Source organism: Bemisia tabaci, chromosome 10 (assembly GCF_918797505.1).
Source record: "Bemisia tabaci chromosome 10, PGI_BMITA_v3".
NCBI classification, from domain to species: Eukaryota; Metazoa; Arthropoda; class Insecta; order Hemiptera; family Aleyrodidae; genus Bemisia; species Bemisia tabaci.
Window position 1 is genome coordinate 25,489,558 of NC_092802.1, and position 15,893 is coordinate 25,505,450.

The 15,893-nt window shown below is 39.5% G+C and overlaps 1 protein-coding gene across 3 annotated transcripts in view; it reads right to left on the reverse strand.

The window, feature by feature from the left end:
- The window catches only part of LOC109042271 (peptide transporter family 1), a 66,912-nt gene extending 52,241 nt beyond the window's left edge, over positions 1-14,671 (reverse strand). Inside the window, exons 1-2 of one of the 3 annotated variants that reach the window (XM_072305399.1) lie at positions 14,434-14,671; positions 8,346-8,675 (exon numbers count right to left, since the gene is read on the reverse strand). In XM_072305399.1, the coding sequence (XP_072161500.1) occupies positions 8,346-8,366 (21 nt within the window). In that variant the 5' untranslated portion in view covers positions 8,367-8,675; positions 14,434-14,671. The remainder of the gene's footprint in view (positions 1-8,345; positions 8,676-14,433) is intronic. The other 2 variants (XM_072305401.1, XM_072305400.1) reach the window with 2 other exon arrangements.
- Between the last annotated feature and the right edge of the window lie 1,222 nt (positions 14,672-15,893).

A 15,893-nucleotide genomic window follows, 5' to 3' on the forward strand; every position in this document is an offset into this window, starting at 1 on the left:
GAACACCTAGCATCGCAATGCTACTAGAATTGTGCAACTTTTTTTATCTCTAAAGAAAATTACGAAAATTTCAGCAGTACAGTGGCTTCATCAAAAAATACGAATTAAGTGAGAAATTTAGTCAAAAATGTTCACCTAAAGATCCGCTTCTAGTTGTTTCAGTGTTCATGCAGAAGTTGTACAATTTTAGCAACACTGGTAAAAAAAACCTATTGGACCAATGCCGCATTGCATTGACTTAAGAGTGCAGTTTCTTGTCGCCGGATTTAAGAGTCTTGAACTCTTGTTTCAAGCGGATTTTGCATTGACTCAAGCAGATTTTGCATTGATTCAAGCAGATTTTGCATTGATTCAAGCGGATTTTGCATTGAAACAAGAGTTCAGACTCTTAAATCCGGCTACAAGAAACTGCACGCTTAAACCAAGAGGCTTTTTTTACCAGTGAACACTGCAGTGCCAGTATATTTTTTTTATCTCTCCATTTTTTGCAAACCATAAGTAGTGCCCTTTCATTAAAACTGGACGCAACCATAATTTTAAGCTAACGTCCAGATGTGACAAAGTTTAGTAGAGTAAAAATGAAAATTCAAACTATGCCGAATATCTCCTGATGAAATATATTTAGTTTTGAAAACCTGGTGAATTATCTGCTGTGAATTTTTCACAGAATCTCATCCAAAATTTATCCTGTGAATGTCGAGGAAGAATTTTCACATTTCCGAAAAATACACATTTTCCGAGAGAAATTGGCCAAAATTCGGATGTATCTCACTAGAAGTTCCTGCCTTCCTTGAATCCTTTTCGCATCGGAGCATCATTCTGTCTGATGACGGATTAACTAGCTACACATAATCTGCCGTGCTGAGGAAGAACGCCGTGTGTGCCTTCAGACGTTGCCATATTTCCTTCAATAAAATCCTAATTTACTGGGGAAATAGTGTGTATTTTACTTCAAATATTGAGACACTTGTTTCCGCAATACATATGATATAAAATATCTAAAAATTTCAAGGACAAAAATGCACATCATTCCTTAAAACACGGACATTACTCGAGCACGAATAGTTGCATCCAGGCGTTGGCATTCACAAAAGCCGAGGCGCCTTCAATTTTTCGAATGCAACGCGGACATCCCTCGAACACGAATAGTTGCATCCAGGCGTTGGCATCAACGTCGCCACCAGCTCGGTGTTATAACGAAGCAAACTTTAATGAAAATTATATTGAAGGCACGCAGACAGGGTCAGACATCCAACATTATCAACACTGTTATGTTTTCTCTCATCTCGCACCGACAACACGGCGACCACATTGAAAACCAATTTTAAGTCGCACGGAAGAAATCAGTGTTCTCTGCTAAGGAAGTCGATTTAAGCTTCCCATTTGCGAAATTAACCTATTTCTATTGGCACCAAAGTGGACACTAAACTCGTTTCAAATTTTTTGCCCTCGCCCCCCCCCCCCCCCAAAAAAAAACGATGAAATAATTTTTCCTCTGTGCTAAGTCTTAGAGAATGTCTAGCTGTTCGCTTAAGCATTTGACGAAATGCTTATATTACTATTCGCCTGCGACCTTTATATCCCAACGCGAGCCTTTTAAGATTATGACCAACTCCCCTGGATAGTCATATCTGTGTGTACTTTTTTTCTCTGAAAATAAATAATATTACAAGTTGGTGAGTGTGGCAACTAGAAATCAGTGGCAACCTTGCCCTTGTACCTTGTAACTGCAGCCATCAGTCAATTGATAACGGTGCCGAGAGTGACGGGCCTCCATTACTGTCTACGCACGAATATTAAACGGTTTATTTACTAATTCCCCTTTATTTGCGTTCGAATTGAGCAGCCGGCACCTCAGCTCAACAGCACGTATGCGAGCCCGAATATTTCGCCGACTCCACGCGAAAGTCTGCAGGTGGCCCGGTAACTTTTTGCATTTGAGGTCAAACCAACGGTGAAACTACCCAAAAAAACTCGCAACTATCTCGCTTTTATACGTTGTGAATCCTCCGTTTCCTGTTATTCTTTCAAAGAACGAATCGTCGGTAGTAAATCTTCAAAATTATAGGCGGTTCACTTATTCTGCCGTGCCGAGGAAGAACGCCGTATACACACTCGAGAGTTGCCATATTTCCCTCGATAAAACCTGTATTTTTGACCACATTCATGCATATTTTCCGTCGAAATTTTCAGATATTTGAGATTCAGTTGCGTAAAAAATTGTCTGAAAATTTTTGAAAATAATGTTCGCAATTTTCCCAGTCAATTCGGTTTTTATCGGAGGGGATTCGGCAATGTTTCAAGGCTCACACGGCGTTCTTCCTTAGCATGACAGTATTGCTCATTGTATCAATGGCTAATCCCGGGAAATACATATTCCCATTGCAACGTTTACAAATATCAGGTTAAAATCCAAATTTAACGAAGTGAAATAACCAAGACGCTTGTCAACCTCTTCTTATCGTTAGTTCCACCCAATTCTCAGCTTCTCTGCTCTATCGGTCGTTAAAATCTCCACATCCATTGATGTCTTCAAGTGATGAGCCACGGATCTCTTTAACCTCTGCCTCGCGTGACGTAACAATTTCTTGTCCAATCAGAGGCCTCTTTCCGCCCCTTTGCCAAGGTAACATCAATATCATAGGCGGTTCTAGACCTTCATTCTTGGGGGTGCCAAGAGGTGGAAAATGTCGGAGACCGGCTCCAAAGGGGACGGTCGCTCAGGGGAGGCCTAAGTTTCGGCCCTCAAGTTTTATCCCTTCCCTACCCTCCTTTCTCTTTTTCTCTCCTTCCTCTCCACTTAAATACCCGTTTATTCAATTTAGAAAATTTTTAGCAAAACTTTCCATCAAAACTACAATCTTACCATAAAAAAACAGTGGAATCTTTGTATAACACGGCTATCAATTTTAATTCTGTTTAAAACATTTTCAATTAATTGCTGGGATTTTTTCTCAGTGTGAGCGAAAATAGAACCTTTAAAATCAGTTATTTCACGGTTCCGATAACCGTACTTAATTTTTGCTTGGGGTGGCTGGCACCCACTAGCACCCCCGTAGAACCGCCTATGATCACCATCACTATAAGTAGAAACACCAGAGCATTGATATGTCTATTTCTATACATTAAAAATCATGGATATCATTTCGCGTCCTAGTATCGTGCTGATCATCAATTTTAAAGTTTCTCAATGCATAATGTATGGTTGTTTAGATTTTTAGTATATTTTATATTAAGTTTTTTTATAAATCACAGGTAAAAGCAAACTTTTGATTTTCATATTCAGTTCACCAATGTGATTTTACTTCGCTCTTTTGTTCCTAGTGTGCAAGGCTAGAGGCAGGTGGAGATGCTTCATTCTAACCTCTTAATTTGTCTTAGTTACAGGGTCCAAAAATGCGAACACGATAGAATAAAAAAGTTAAAAATGGGTGATAAACAAGGCTACAATATTAAAACTTTAAAAAGCTAGGATGTTTCGAGCCGTCACAGACTTATTTTCAGCCGCAAAAAACAATGGAAATGAATAAAATGTTGAGTGGAAAGCTGGTTTTGGACGTTGTCATGCAATGGTTACGTGATAACGTCCTGCGTTTTTCGTGTTTTAATATTTTAACTTTGTTTTACCCTTTTTTTCACGATTTCATTCCATCGTATTTGCGCTTACGCTATATAGTACCAGTGAATAATTTCAATTTACTAAATAATAATTTTTTGAAATTAGGAATGACTTTTGAAAGCACTGACATTTAAAACACCGTAAAAACTGTAACTCATGCACACACATATACCCCTTTCAATCAACATTCTAGGGAAACTCCTTGTCATTTACAAGTATAAACTGATAACAGGTCTCGAATTTAAAATCGAGCGACATTCTGCCTCAAAATGTTTAGAATTGTGTACACGGAAAAAATTAAATTGCTGATTTATCAATTCAATTGCTAAAAATAAGTGACTGTAATGTTTCAGTGTAGATTTTACAACAACAAAATGCTACTTTAACCACCCTCGCGTGGTTAAATTAGCTTACAATAGCGGTTATAGTAGCATTTTTTTGTTGTAAAATCTACGCTGAATCGTTGCAGTCACTTTTTTTAGCAATTGAATCGTAAAATCAGAAAATTAATATTTTCCGTGTACTTTTTAAAAATAAAATAAAAAAGGAAAAAAAAATCAAAATCTGAGCAATCCGTAGAAGAGCTTAAGTGCTTAGTGGCGGATAAAGTCATCACTTAATAAGCAGACACTATCAAAGTAGCAGTGATCGCGATAAATTGCGATTATATCGGTGGCAATTTATCGCAATGTTTTAGAATAAAAAATTGCGATTTATGGCGATTAAATCGCTGTGCATCGTAATTTTTGTTCAATAAAATCGCGATCAATTTTCGTCGATAAAATCGACATGATTTAATGTCGTGTGTTAAAATCGCGATATATAGCGATTTAGCCATATCGCGATTTTTGTTGCAATAATGTTGCGATAAATTGCCGAGCAATAAAATCGCGATTTTATTGCAACAAGATCGAGGATAATCGCTCATATGTTGATGATCTTAGCGATTTAATCGCCGTGAAAATCGCAACAAAACGCGATTTTTCCGTTGAAAAATGCTACTTGGGTATAGGAAATCGGGCAAGTGAAATGTAGTTAATTGATAGACTCTGAGTAGATCCGTTTTATTTTAATGCTCAGTGCGAAATGAATCATCCGCTCATGGTCGACGCGTCCTGGATATCGAAGGTCGTCATCGGCATTGCTCAGCGCTGGTATCATTAACCAACTCAATCGCGTTTTTCTGATAACAACACTCACAATCAGCCACGGATTTGGACCTCATTTACACCGGTCGAAATTAAAATCCCTTCTACTCCTTTCTCGATGAGCTCAGGTGATTCGTCAAGCTCAATTGACGTGGTCGAACTGGAATAAGATTATATCGCATCAACTAAGTAAAAAATCTCGGCAGATTTTGAAATTTTAGCCATAAAAAGGACGATAGCCCCTGCGCATGAGCATAAAGAATCATTCTAAACCCAAAAATAGGCAAAATTCAGAGAAATGAAAGCAGGATAGTGTTTGGGATGAAACCTCGCATTCGATTCAGCTATCGATTTCTATATCGAATGCGAGGTTTTTTCCCAAACACTAGCCTGCTTTCATTTCTCTGAATTTTCCCGATTTTTGATGCGCAGGAGCCATCGTCCTTTTTTTTGCTGAAAATTCAAAATCTGCCGAGATTTTTGACCTGAAAGATGCGATATTTCGCATGCCAGTTCGACCATTTCTTTTGAGCTTGACGAATCACCTTAAGAATCCGAATCAAATTAATTTTCAGTATTATACTGTGCCATTCTTGCAGCGACTTGAATTAATCAGAGTAAACGTGAACCTTACTTGCGAAGCTGAATATATCTTCAGCCGAAGAGGCTTCATAAAGAGGCTTTAAGCATGAGAGAATTTCTTGGATAAAATACAACCCTGCTATTTCAAAATGATTATTCCCAAACTGCCCTAGGGTAAAATATATTACTCGGAAAAAAGGAGGCGTTTTTAATGAGCCATAATATTTTGTATGAAATGAAATACTGTGCGATTAAAGCGTCGACATGGATATGATCGCATCATCAATACTATCCGTCGACGCTACCGTGCTAACAATAAGACTAAACGCCGTACGGACAATCGAATGTTGCCAAATATCCTGTCACGTCAGTTGGGTTTTACATAGCACCAGGATGTTAGCACCATGTCGCAGTTAAGGATTTAGTTGCGTTTTAGATGGACTGAAACATCTAAGAACCCTTGACGCGGCGGATTAAATTAGCTGTGGGAGAGCAATGAAAAAAAAGACGATAGAGTTACTGGGTGACGTAGGAATTCGCGTATATTTTAAGAAGATGGAATCGTTACAAAAGATTAATGGACTGACTATCGGAGCACAATGGATGGCGGTGCGAGTTGGTAAGAAAATCCGAAGTACAGGGCTTCGTGGTGGAAATCGAAGTCTATGGCTTCATGATGGAAATCGAAGTGTCCCGGCTCCGTTTATTAAAAGAGGAGCTCGGTCTTAGAGAGTCTTATCTTTCAATCCATCTCGTGACGCTGGTAATAAAAAATATAATAAAGATAGATGCGTACGACGTGATCACAGCAACGAGTAAGTGAAGCTTACTCGATGCTAGGTTTTGAAAATTCATAGAGAGAGACCGAAAATATGGGAGAAAGGGAGATAGAGAATCTCTATGAATAAACGCGTTGCGTTATACGCGACATATCCTTTGATGAAATACGCATTTTCTGAGTAACTCGTATGTACATATTTTTCCTCCAATTTTTCAGAGAATTTTATAAGCAGTTTAATCTTGGGTGTACAAAAATTTAAAGGTAAAATCTTCATGAATTCTCTCAAAACAGAACGGTTTTTTTTTGGGAAAATGCGGCATCACTCTAATGATTTTACGAGGCTCCCAGCATAATAATCTACACCGTGACATTCCCCATTGTTTCACACTAACCAGTAGATCAATGTTCCATTATTTGTAATCCATTTCGAAGTACTTCTTATCAGTCATCTTTTTATCCGTACTATTTCGGTGTATTAATCTCATTGTCAAGAGGAACTTAACGTAAAGTCGATACATAATGTGGAATTATCGGAGCAACAAAGTATTCTGAAGCTTTTTAACTTGTTCCGGGTGGCTTTCAATCAAGAGCCTGCGTGTCTGACGTTCAAGACTAATCGTAAATTTTGTGAGATCGGTAACTAAAGTGGAAGGTGGAGTGGAATTTTACTTTCTTCAAGATTTTCAGAATCTTAGTGGAGGTTAATCCGTGTTCTGTCTCTTTTATTTCATCCCATCTCAGAGGAGAAGCGTTCCTAGCAGAATTGACTGTTAAATGACTTTATAAAACTAACCAAAAATGCTCAAAGTGTACGTGGGAGGAAACCCTTTATGTTAAGTAAAACTTACGTCTATGAGAGTCTTGAAAAAATATCGGCATCAAAATTGTGTTAAGTTCTAAAAATTCCTTGTTAAAATTTACTCAAAAATAAAGTGATAACAAATTTGCAAAAGTGGAAGGTGGCATTTTTAAAAAATTAATTGCCAAAAAAGGTTATACCAAAAAAGGATAACCAAAAAATTTTGAGGGGTGCCTTTTTAAGAAAATTATACGAGGAAACCAATGAGACCATCTTCAAGACCTCGAAATTTTGCAATTACGGAGTTGAAAGCTTTTAGAGCTTCAAAATTTTGTCCGATTTCTCCCATTGACTCGACCCGTTGTGCGTCATGGCGAATTTTTGTCCAGGGGTTGATCAGCCGAGTCGTCTCTAAGCGAATTTTATTTATACACCGGAAAAAAACACATTGGATCTAGAGTCCAGACTCTTAAAAACATCGTCAAGAAAAAATACTCTTAATTCAGTCAGATTTAAGCTTAAATCAAGAACCAAGCCTCTTAATTTGAGCGGATTTCCTTTTGATTTAAGCTTAAATCTGATTGAATCAAGAGTCCTTTTTCTTGTCGATGCTTTCAAGAGTCTGGACTCCAGATCCAATGTGTTTTTTTTCCAGTGTAGGTTCGGTACTATACTTTTGTGTCTGAACCTCCGAGCTGCCATTCTATTTGAGTTCGGAACTTCCGATTCGGCGACTATAACGAATCGCAACGTTGGTGCGTGATTTTGGGTGGTGCCAAAAAAGGTTCGACCTATCGAAAACCAACGGATCTGATTGGTCGACTCTGGTGACAACGGTGTCCACTGGTGTTGGTGATTGATGAGACAAAACGGGACAGGGGCCGAATCTCGTCGGTCCTTCCACCGTACTCAAATATACTTAGGACGGGTCTCGACTGCACTTAAGTCCGGCTTAGCGCTTCTGATTGGCCGGTGGTGCGATTTGAGCTCATCGATGGATGTTGCACTCCGTGTGGAAAAGCCGACGAAATTCGGCCCCAGAACTTCCCAAAGAGGTTCCAGGGTGTCTACAAGTCTGGAATTTCCGGAAATAGTACTGATTTTTTCAGGGCGGTCCGGAAGCACTGAAAAAGTGCGGAAATTCCGCAGAAAGAGCCGGAATTTTTTTTAATTTTTGGTCATTTTTGTCGCAATTTCAATTTTTGAAATTTTTCGAATTTCGTCAAATGGAGGTACCGAAAAAGTACGGAATTTTTCTGTTGGAGGAGGTACTGAATTTCTCGATAAGGTGCTGTAAAAGTACTTATTTTTGATCAGCCTGTTTCAGTAGACACCCTGGGTTCGGGACTTGAAAGAAAATTCGCTCTCTATGCTGCTTTCAGGCGTGGCGTAACAGGAAATCAAGTTCTCACTCACCTTAGCTGCCGGGTCCTCCATGTTGCTGGTGTCTCTCTTGATCGCGTACTTGGTCTATATCCTCGTCGTCCTGGATCGGAAGCTATCCACCGGAGATTTAGTCTTCTGAAACCACTGGAAGAAACCGCAGAGGCGACATGGTGGTCCCGACGCGACGAACTGTGATTTGGATTCGAGTGGCACACTAATCGGCGTAACTCCCAGCAATTAAACTCATCAACACGCCGATAATCGCCCGGTAATCGGAGCTGCGTGTGGACTGCTGGGTCGCTGCACTTACAATTAGTTCACTCCGTCCGTAGGAAAATCTGCTCGCCCGAAATTCGGCCCCTGAAACGCAACGTTGCACTGATTTAGTGACTTCGATATTCGATGTGTGTATGTTAAGATATCGATAGTTTTCCCACGTTTTATAAGAGCGGCACGATTCAACGGCGACTCGTCGGATGGCAATGTCTGTTAACATTGGCGCACGGAGAAAAAAACTTCGTGCGTGGGACCCGAAGTTTAGGTCATATGGATCTCTGAAGTTTTCGGATTGAGCATCTGAATTCTCTCAAGGTCTAGCTGCCGAAGTTCAGGTCTGACATCTGAAACATTCAGTTCTCACATCTAAAGTACTTCAGATGTGAGAACCGAAGTTTTTCGGATGTGAAAACCGAAGTACTTCAGATGTAAGAACTGAAGTTTCAGATGTAAGAACTGAATATTCAGATGTAAGAACTGAAGTTTCAGATGTAAGAACTGAAGTTTCAGATGTGTGATCCGAACCTTGACAGCTAGACCTTAAGTGTTCAGAGTATCTGAAAACTTCAGAGATCCATACGACCTAAACTTCGGGCCCCGCGCACGTGGTTTTTTTCTCGGTGCGGATACAGCAAATTGGCAACACTGTCTTCTCTCCATTTAAAGCCATGGAGATGTATCGATTCTTGGAGGGGCCTGATGCTCCGACCAGAATCGATTATTTAACATGGGTTTAAATGGAGGAAGTCCGGTGTTGCCAAATTGGTGGATCCGCCTCTGCCACTAATCCAGTGCACGAACTCGCTATGAAGTCATAGCGCCACGCGCGTGAATAGTGTAATTATGAGGAGACGATTTTAATTTCGTCGACCACAGTGTGATGAGTCACTCTTCGTAAATTAAGCGTGAATATGAAAAAGAAAGGCGTTAAATAAAAGCAGTTGTGTGCATGTGAGGCGTTTTTTATCGTTGTTTTTCCCCTCCAATTTTTAGTCCGTTGACCTTCCGTGCTGTATTGTCATTTAAACTGCCAATAGAAGAAGACGCTTGACAATAGTCTACTGACGTATTAAGCTTGCAGATGACGCGGGTAATTTAATTACTGCCCTTAGGTAGGGACCGCTCATAAAATATGTGAAGCTTCAAATCGGATTTTTACCCTCCCCCTCTCCACCCCTCCCATCCCCTCCTTCCTCTTCGTAACGTACTCGTGGAACAGATTTGCACCACCCAAAAAAATTACGCCAGGTTCGACCCTCTCTCAACTTGGAGTTTCGTGATGAATGGACCACTAGATAAGGTACGAATTTCAGCATTCTGTTACATGATTCTTAACTAAAAATGTAAGTAAAACACGATGCACACAACGAAAATTACCGAAATTAACTCCTTACGAAGATATTTAATGATTCTTAATGCGTGAATTCAAACCACCCGCTCATGAAAACACAATGCTCTACGTGATTCACATCGCGCGCTAAACGTTATCATGACAGTCTCTGCGATATAAAAATCTGGCAACCTTAATCTTGACGCTTTGGCTCAGTTATAGCAAATTGCTAATAGTTTGAACAACACATGATGGGAAATGAACATTGCTCGATTGAGAAGCTTGCTGAAACTGTTGTAGTGGGCGATTTGACTCACGTAGAGTTTTGAGTTTCTTATGAGCGGGCAGTTCAAATTCCTCGTAACCAATGTGAAATAAAAACGTTAATATCTTCGTTAGGAGTTGGTTTCCGTAATTTTCGTTGTGTGAATCGTTTTCCACGTGAAATTCTGGTTAAGAAACATGTATCAGATCGCTTAAATTCGTACCTTGTCTAGTGGTCCATTTTGGATGAAAAATTCCTACCTCGCTTTGATTTTGTTATTTTAGATTTCCCAAAAACATTCGACAAGCGCCCACTCTAGAGTTACGTCAAAGAGGCCTGCACGCCTCCCCCCCCCCCCGCCCCCTGTAACGCACCCTGAACGCAAGCTTATGTCCCCTAAAGCGTTACATATGTCATGAACGGACCCTTTTCCTACCGTGCACAGCAAAGTATCAAAAATTCTTCCATACCTCCCGAGCTCCGACAATACCGCAAGGGATTACGTAGGATATTACATACGAATGTATTGGATGGGAAGTTATTTTGCCAGGGAATATTATATCAATATCAAAAGCCGAAATTTGCAACAACAAAAAGAATTGCTGATGTCCTTTTTTGGCCGTAACGTTTATTTTCTCTGTGTTTAAAGCACTTGCATGACTTTTTTGTCATGGGAACGGAGTTCCCCATGATATTAGAATCGTTCCGTTGCTTTCGCTATGGGATTCCCTATACCTCTGCGACCTTGAGCGTTTCGCCCAGTCTCCGATGTATCAAAAACCGTTGTATTTTTTAGCCAGTCATGTCTCTACGTCAAGTTGTGTTGATTTCTAAAATTCGCTTTCAGCGAGTTTTTTTCCAACTTGAGATGTCGTGTCTGACTGGTAAATCTGCGCAGAACCACGAAGTTCCGTTTTTAGGCAAATTCTTTTTTTTGGGAGGTTTTCATTGGCTATTTTTCGCCATCAGTTTTCTGTTCGTTGGTGCAAAAGATCGCCTACCTCGTTGCTCTTGAGAAGCCGCCATTATCCCACCTCAAATTTTAAACATAGAAATAAAGAAATTATAACTATTGTGCAAGGTGGAAAACTGCTCTGGAGGACCCGTTACGGATATATGAGCCAAAATCGGAACTCGATTGATTGATTTATTCCATGAATACAGAAATATTGCCTGAGCTTACTGCCGCGATGGCAAATGCCTGCTGATATGAACCTTGAGACACATGATAGCATAGGCAAACAATGTCTCACAGAGAAAGGCGCTTAGCTCGTTTCTCCAGAAGCTACGAAGACGCGAATCGCCGAATCGCTCAAGGACAACTCTTGTGATAAGTCCCGCCCATCGTCCGAGTCTTTTAAATGCTATTTTTTCTCGCATTGTCGCCGATCTGTGATAGCCTAGTTGACTGAGGCGCCTCATATTTTGATAAGGTGCGGGCAATAGGTGATCGGGAGTTCGATACCTGACGATGGGAGTTATTTTTTAATGGTTGTATTGAATGTTTTAGACCAATCATCAAAAAATAATTAATACTAGATGATAAATGTACGAACATTTTCTCGTGAGTTAATATGTTAAACAAAAATACTGGAATATACCTCCTTCATATAATCAGCCACATGTTCCCCCAAATTAATGACGTTATTTTCTTTTTTCAATAAAGTTAATTTGCATTCAACGTTCGTAAGTTAAGCAAAAAGTACCTATTGATACAAATAGAAAGACATGAAAATAGTATGTCTAACATTTCAGTTGTTTTTTTTTTTTATTTATTTTTTGTTTTTTTGTTTTTTCAATACAACAAATTGACTGGGACTAGAATCATTGTATCTCTGAAGACAAAAGCTAAGTTTTTTGATACAGAAATACTAATATATTCATCCTTTATATAATCAGGGAGATGTTGACCCAAATATTGATGTATATTTTCTCTGTTCGCCCAAATTAATGATGGTATTTTCTTTTTTCAATAAAATTAATTTACATTCCACGTTCTTAAAGCAATATTTTCTCCAAAATTCAGCAAAAAATAACAATTTATACCTACGCAAAAAGTAAATAAATAAATAAATAAATAAATAAAGCAATGACATGAAAGTAGTATAGGTAGTACACATCTAACATTTCAGTTACATCTATTTGAATGAAAAAAATGACAACTTAGGAAGCACATAGGTCACTTATGATGCGTATTCGGGCATATGCGTAGAGTAAAAATATCATACTTTACGCCGAAAAAACGAAACTGAAAGTTAAATGCGTTAACTTCCGAAAACCATACATAATCCAACGAAAATAAATAATTGGTAAATATAACAGCTTTCTTGTATGCAAAGAAAAAAAATTAAAAATGTTAAAAAAGAGATGTCGACACAAAATTACATAGCCCCTTCAATCCTGAAGATACTACAAACGAACTGTACCTTAACATTTTCATATCCCAGAAGCAAAAGTTCCCATGACGAATATTGCTATCGCTAGCGATTGCAAAAACCAACTTGTTTAAAGTTAGAATTGCCTAGCAATAGAAATGTTATCGGACGATATTGTACCAATACCCCTCAGGAACATCTGTTTCTATCCTAGGTAATAAAAAAGTAATATTCTATCAATGTCGCTCAAACTTTGGCAGGCCAGTTTTATCAAAATCAAAGCAAGAATCCGTAGTAGAAACTTCAATCGCACGGAGGCTGGGTTCGGGGTAATTTAATTCGAGAAGCCCTACAAGAGATTTTTTTTTTTTTTTCACAACCGGATCGAAATAGGTAATTTTTTTTTTTTTTTTTTTTTTTTTTTTTTTTTGCCCTGTAATGGTGCCTCTAAGAGGATCTTGTGCCAGCTGTCTCAAAAGCCAGAAAATTTCCTCAAAATTGGTCATGGTAAATCTTGGCAAGTCCTAAATCTATCCCCTATCCTAAATCCCAGCGACCGCTCTGTTAGAGGTGTGTCGCTAAAATCTTACAAAAATGTAAAAATCTTAACACTTTTCAAAAAGGTTTTGTCGGCTAAATGCGAAACGTACATGTTCATGGATAATGACATGGATGGTCGAAAAGTGGAGGATTCTGCTCGGCAATTTATGATACAAATATTTTAGCTCTGGTGTAAGCCGTGAAGTATCGCGCAAAATTGAAGGCGTTTTTGACTGGTGACAAAAGTCTGACGCAGCTCACAACGTGTGCCACGTAAAGGGATGAAATTTACTCTCAGTAATTTTCATGAATACTTGAATGAATATACACCAGGATACAATAAATTTGAAAGAACACTTGCAGATTTAGTGGGTTAAGTCGGTCAAACTACGCATTTTGTCGAATTCCAACGCGAATTGTCAACTATTATTGCAGAGATTGAAACTCTGATTCTTTTTCTTAATGTTAACAAAATAAGTCTTATTCCATGAGCAAAGAATTTTGTGTAAACATTCGTAGCTTTATACTGGGATCATGACTTTTTCCAAGTCTCGATTAACATTCGTCCAAAATTTGCAGTATTTTGTACAATACAAAATGTTTACAATTTAGACGGACACATTCTAAGTAGGAAAATTTGTGATTAGATAAATTTTTACTTTAAAAATATCAGAAAAACTCGAGAGTTTCTGTTCAAACCCAACAAAATTTTGTGATTACTTTCAACTTTAAGGGTCTGCTTAGGTATCAGATTGACCGTCAAATCGGCCTGATTTTACGGTCAACCTGCAACATTTAGGCAGTCAACTTTCCGGCGGGAAATATAGGAAACGGATTTTCCTCGATCATTTCAAGAATATAAAGAAATTCACAGTTTTCTGAACTTTCACCATAAAATTTAAAAAAAAATAGAGAGCTCTTTGTCGAAAACATACACATTTGAGTTAGCATTACTTTATTTTAACTATCTAGCAAGGAATTCACCGGAAAAAAAACCACATTGGATCTAGAGTCCAGACTCTCAAAAACATCGACAAGAAAAAATACTCTTGATTCAATCGAGTTTGCTTAAATCAAGAACCAAGCCTTTTGATTTGAGCGGATTTCCTTTTGATTTAAGCTTAAATCTGATTGAATCAAGAGTATTTTTTCTCGTCAATGTTTTCAAGAGTCTGGACCCTAGATCCAATGTGTGTTTTTTTCCAGTATTTGATCAAATCGGTCTCATTCAACCCTTAGCCATCGAAATATATGCTGATGTCTTAAACCCTCGGGAAATCGGGAACGGGTTTTCCCCAAAATTTCCTCGGCCATAAACACTGTCACACCTACCGAAAATTAAATCCTTGCACAGGGAAAAGCGCACGTTTGATCCGAAAATTTTCCAAAAAAGTTTTCGTCGCGCACCAAACTGAACCAAACTAAATTAAACTAAACCAATTAAACCTATCGAAGACCAAAACGGACTACGCACCTGTCGACGCGGAAACCGAAACGTTACTGCCCGAACGCGTCGAAGAAGAGGCCGCGCAGGTGATAGCGTCCCCGGGCCACTCCGAGCACTACAACAACAGCCTCAAACTTCAAAGCTCGCTGCGCTTCGTCTGTGTCGAAATGAATGAACGGCCGCTGTCGAATTTCATCAGAATTCGCTATTTTTCTTCTGACTCTTCTGTAAACACAGCGGAAATTAGCGCTGGATTGACTTACGGGACGCTGCCCTCGGGCTTAACATGGGTATCGAAACCTTCGTTCTTAATCTAATGTTCTGAGAGAACCAGGTGAGCAGATTTTCGGAGCTAAAATCCTGGCTAAACCCGTTTTTAAGAAGATCAAAGACCCAAAGGAATTTCAAACGCCCCGGTATGGCGGGAAAATGTCGGAAAGTGATGTGCCGCGCGGTAGTCAAATCTAGAGTAGTCAAATCGCTATAACCTCTCAATTTCCACTTGTTGTTGTTGAAATAAAACGTATTTAAACGTGAAATTGTTGCTTGTTCACTACAGAAAACATGAAGAAACTCCATGCTTTGCCTCTGGAGGTATAGTTTCGACTTGCCGACTTGACGTGTTTAGCTCTGACAATGACGTTAGTTTTTTCCTTCAGTCAATCAATTTTCCTGAATATAGAATTCAAAAGAAGAAAAAATGGCCGCAGTCGCAACGATCTAAGTGTTATCCTAGACGGAAAAATAAAACTCGGTTATTTGAAGGTTACCACGATTATTCGGCGGTTACCACGGTAATAATGTCACACGGGATCCCACGGTAGTGGAACCATGCGCGTGCATTTCGGTAATATTATTGATGAGCACAGTAGCATAACCATGCTCATAATAGTATGTCTGGTCTGTGCCCACAGTAATATTACGGTGAACACGGTCATATCACCGTGCTCATCGTTACAAGAATCAAAATCCACGGTTCTGCTACTGTGGAATCTCGTGTGACATTACCACCGTTGTAACGGTAGAATAACTGTGTTTTTTTTCTCGGTGTACAATGGGAACCCATTGCCTTCCCTTGTCCATCCCCGTAAACCCGACAACGTGGCCCCGCGTCGTCACGGAGGGGGGGGGGGGGCTTGGGGGATTTAACCGGGTGTCCTCGTAACACCCCCCCCCCCCACAATTGGGGGGAGTGGGGACTTTGCGCCCCACTCTTGCTTTCACTCTCCGTCACGGAGTCTCGAGACTTGACGGTCCGCGGTCACTCAGAACTCATTGTCAGCGTCGGAGGAGTGCCCCAGTGCTGTAAGCAAGAAACGCGTAAGAACCATATTGAACTCCGATG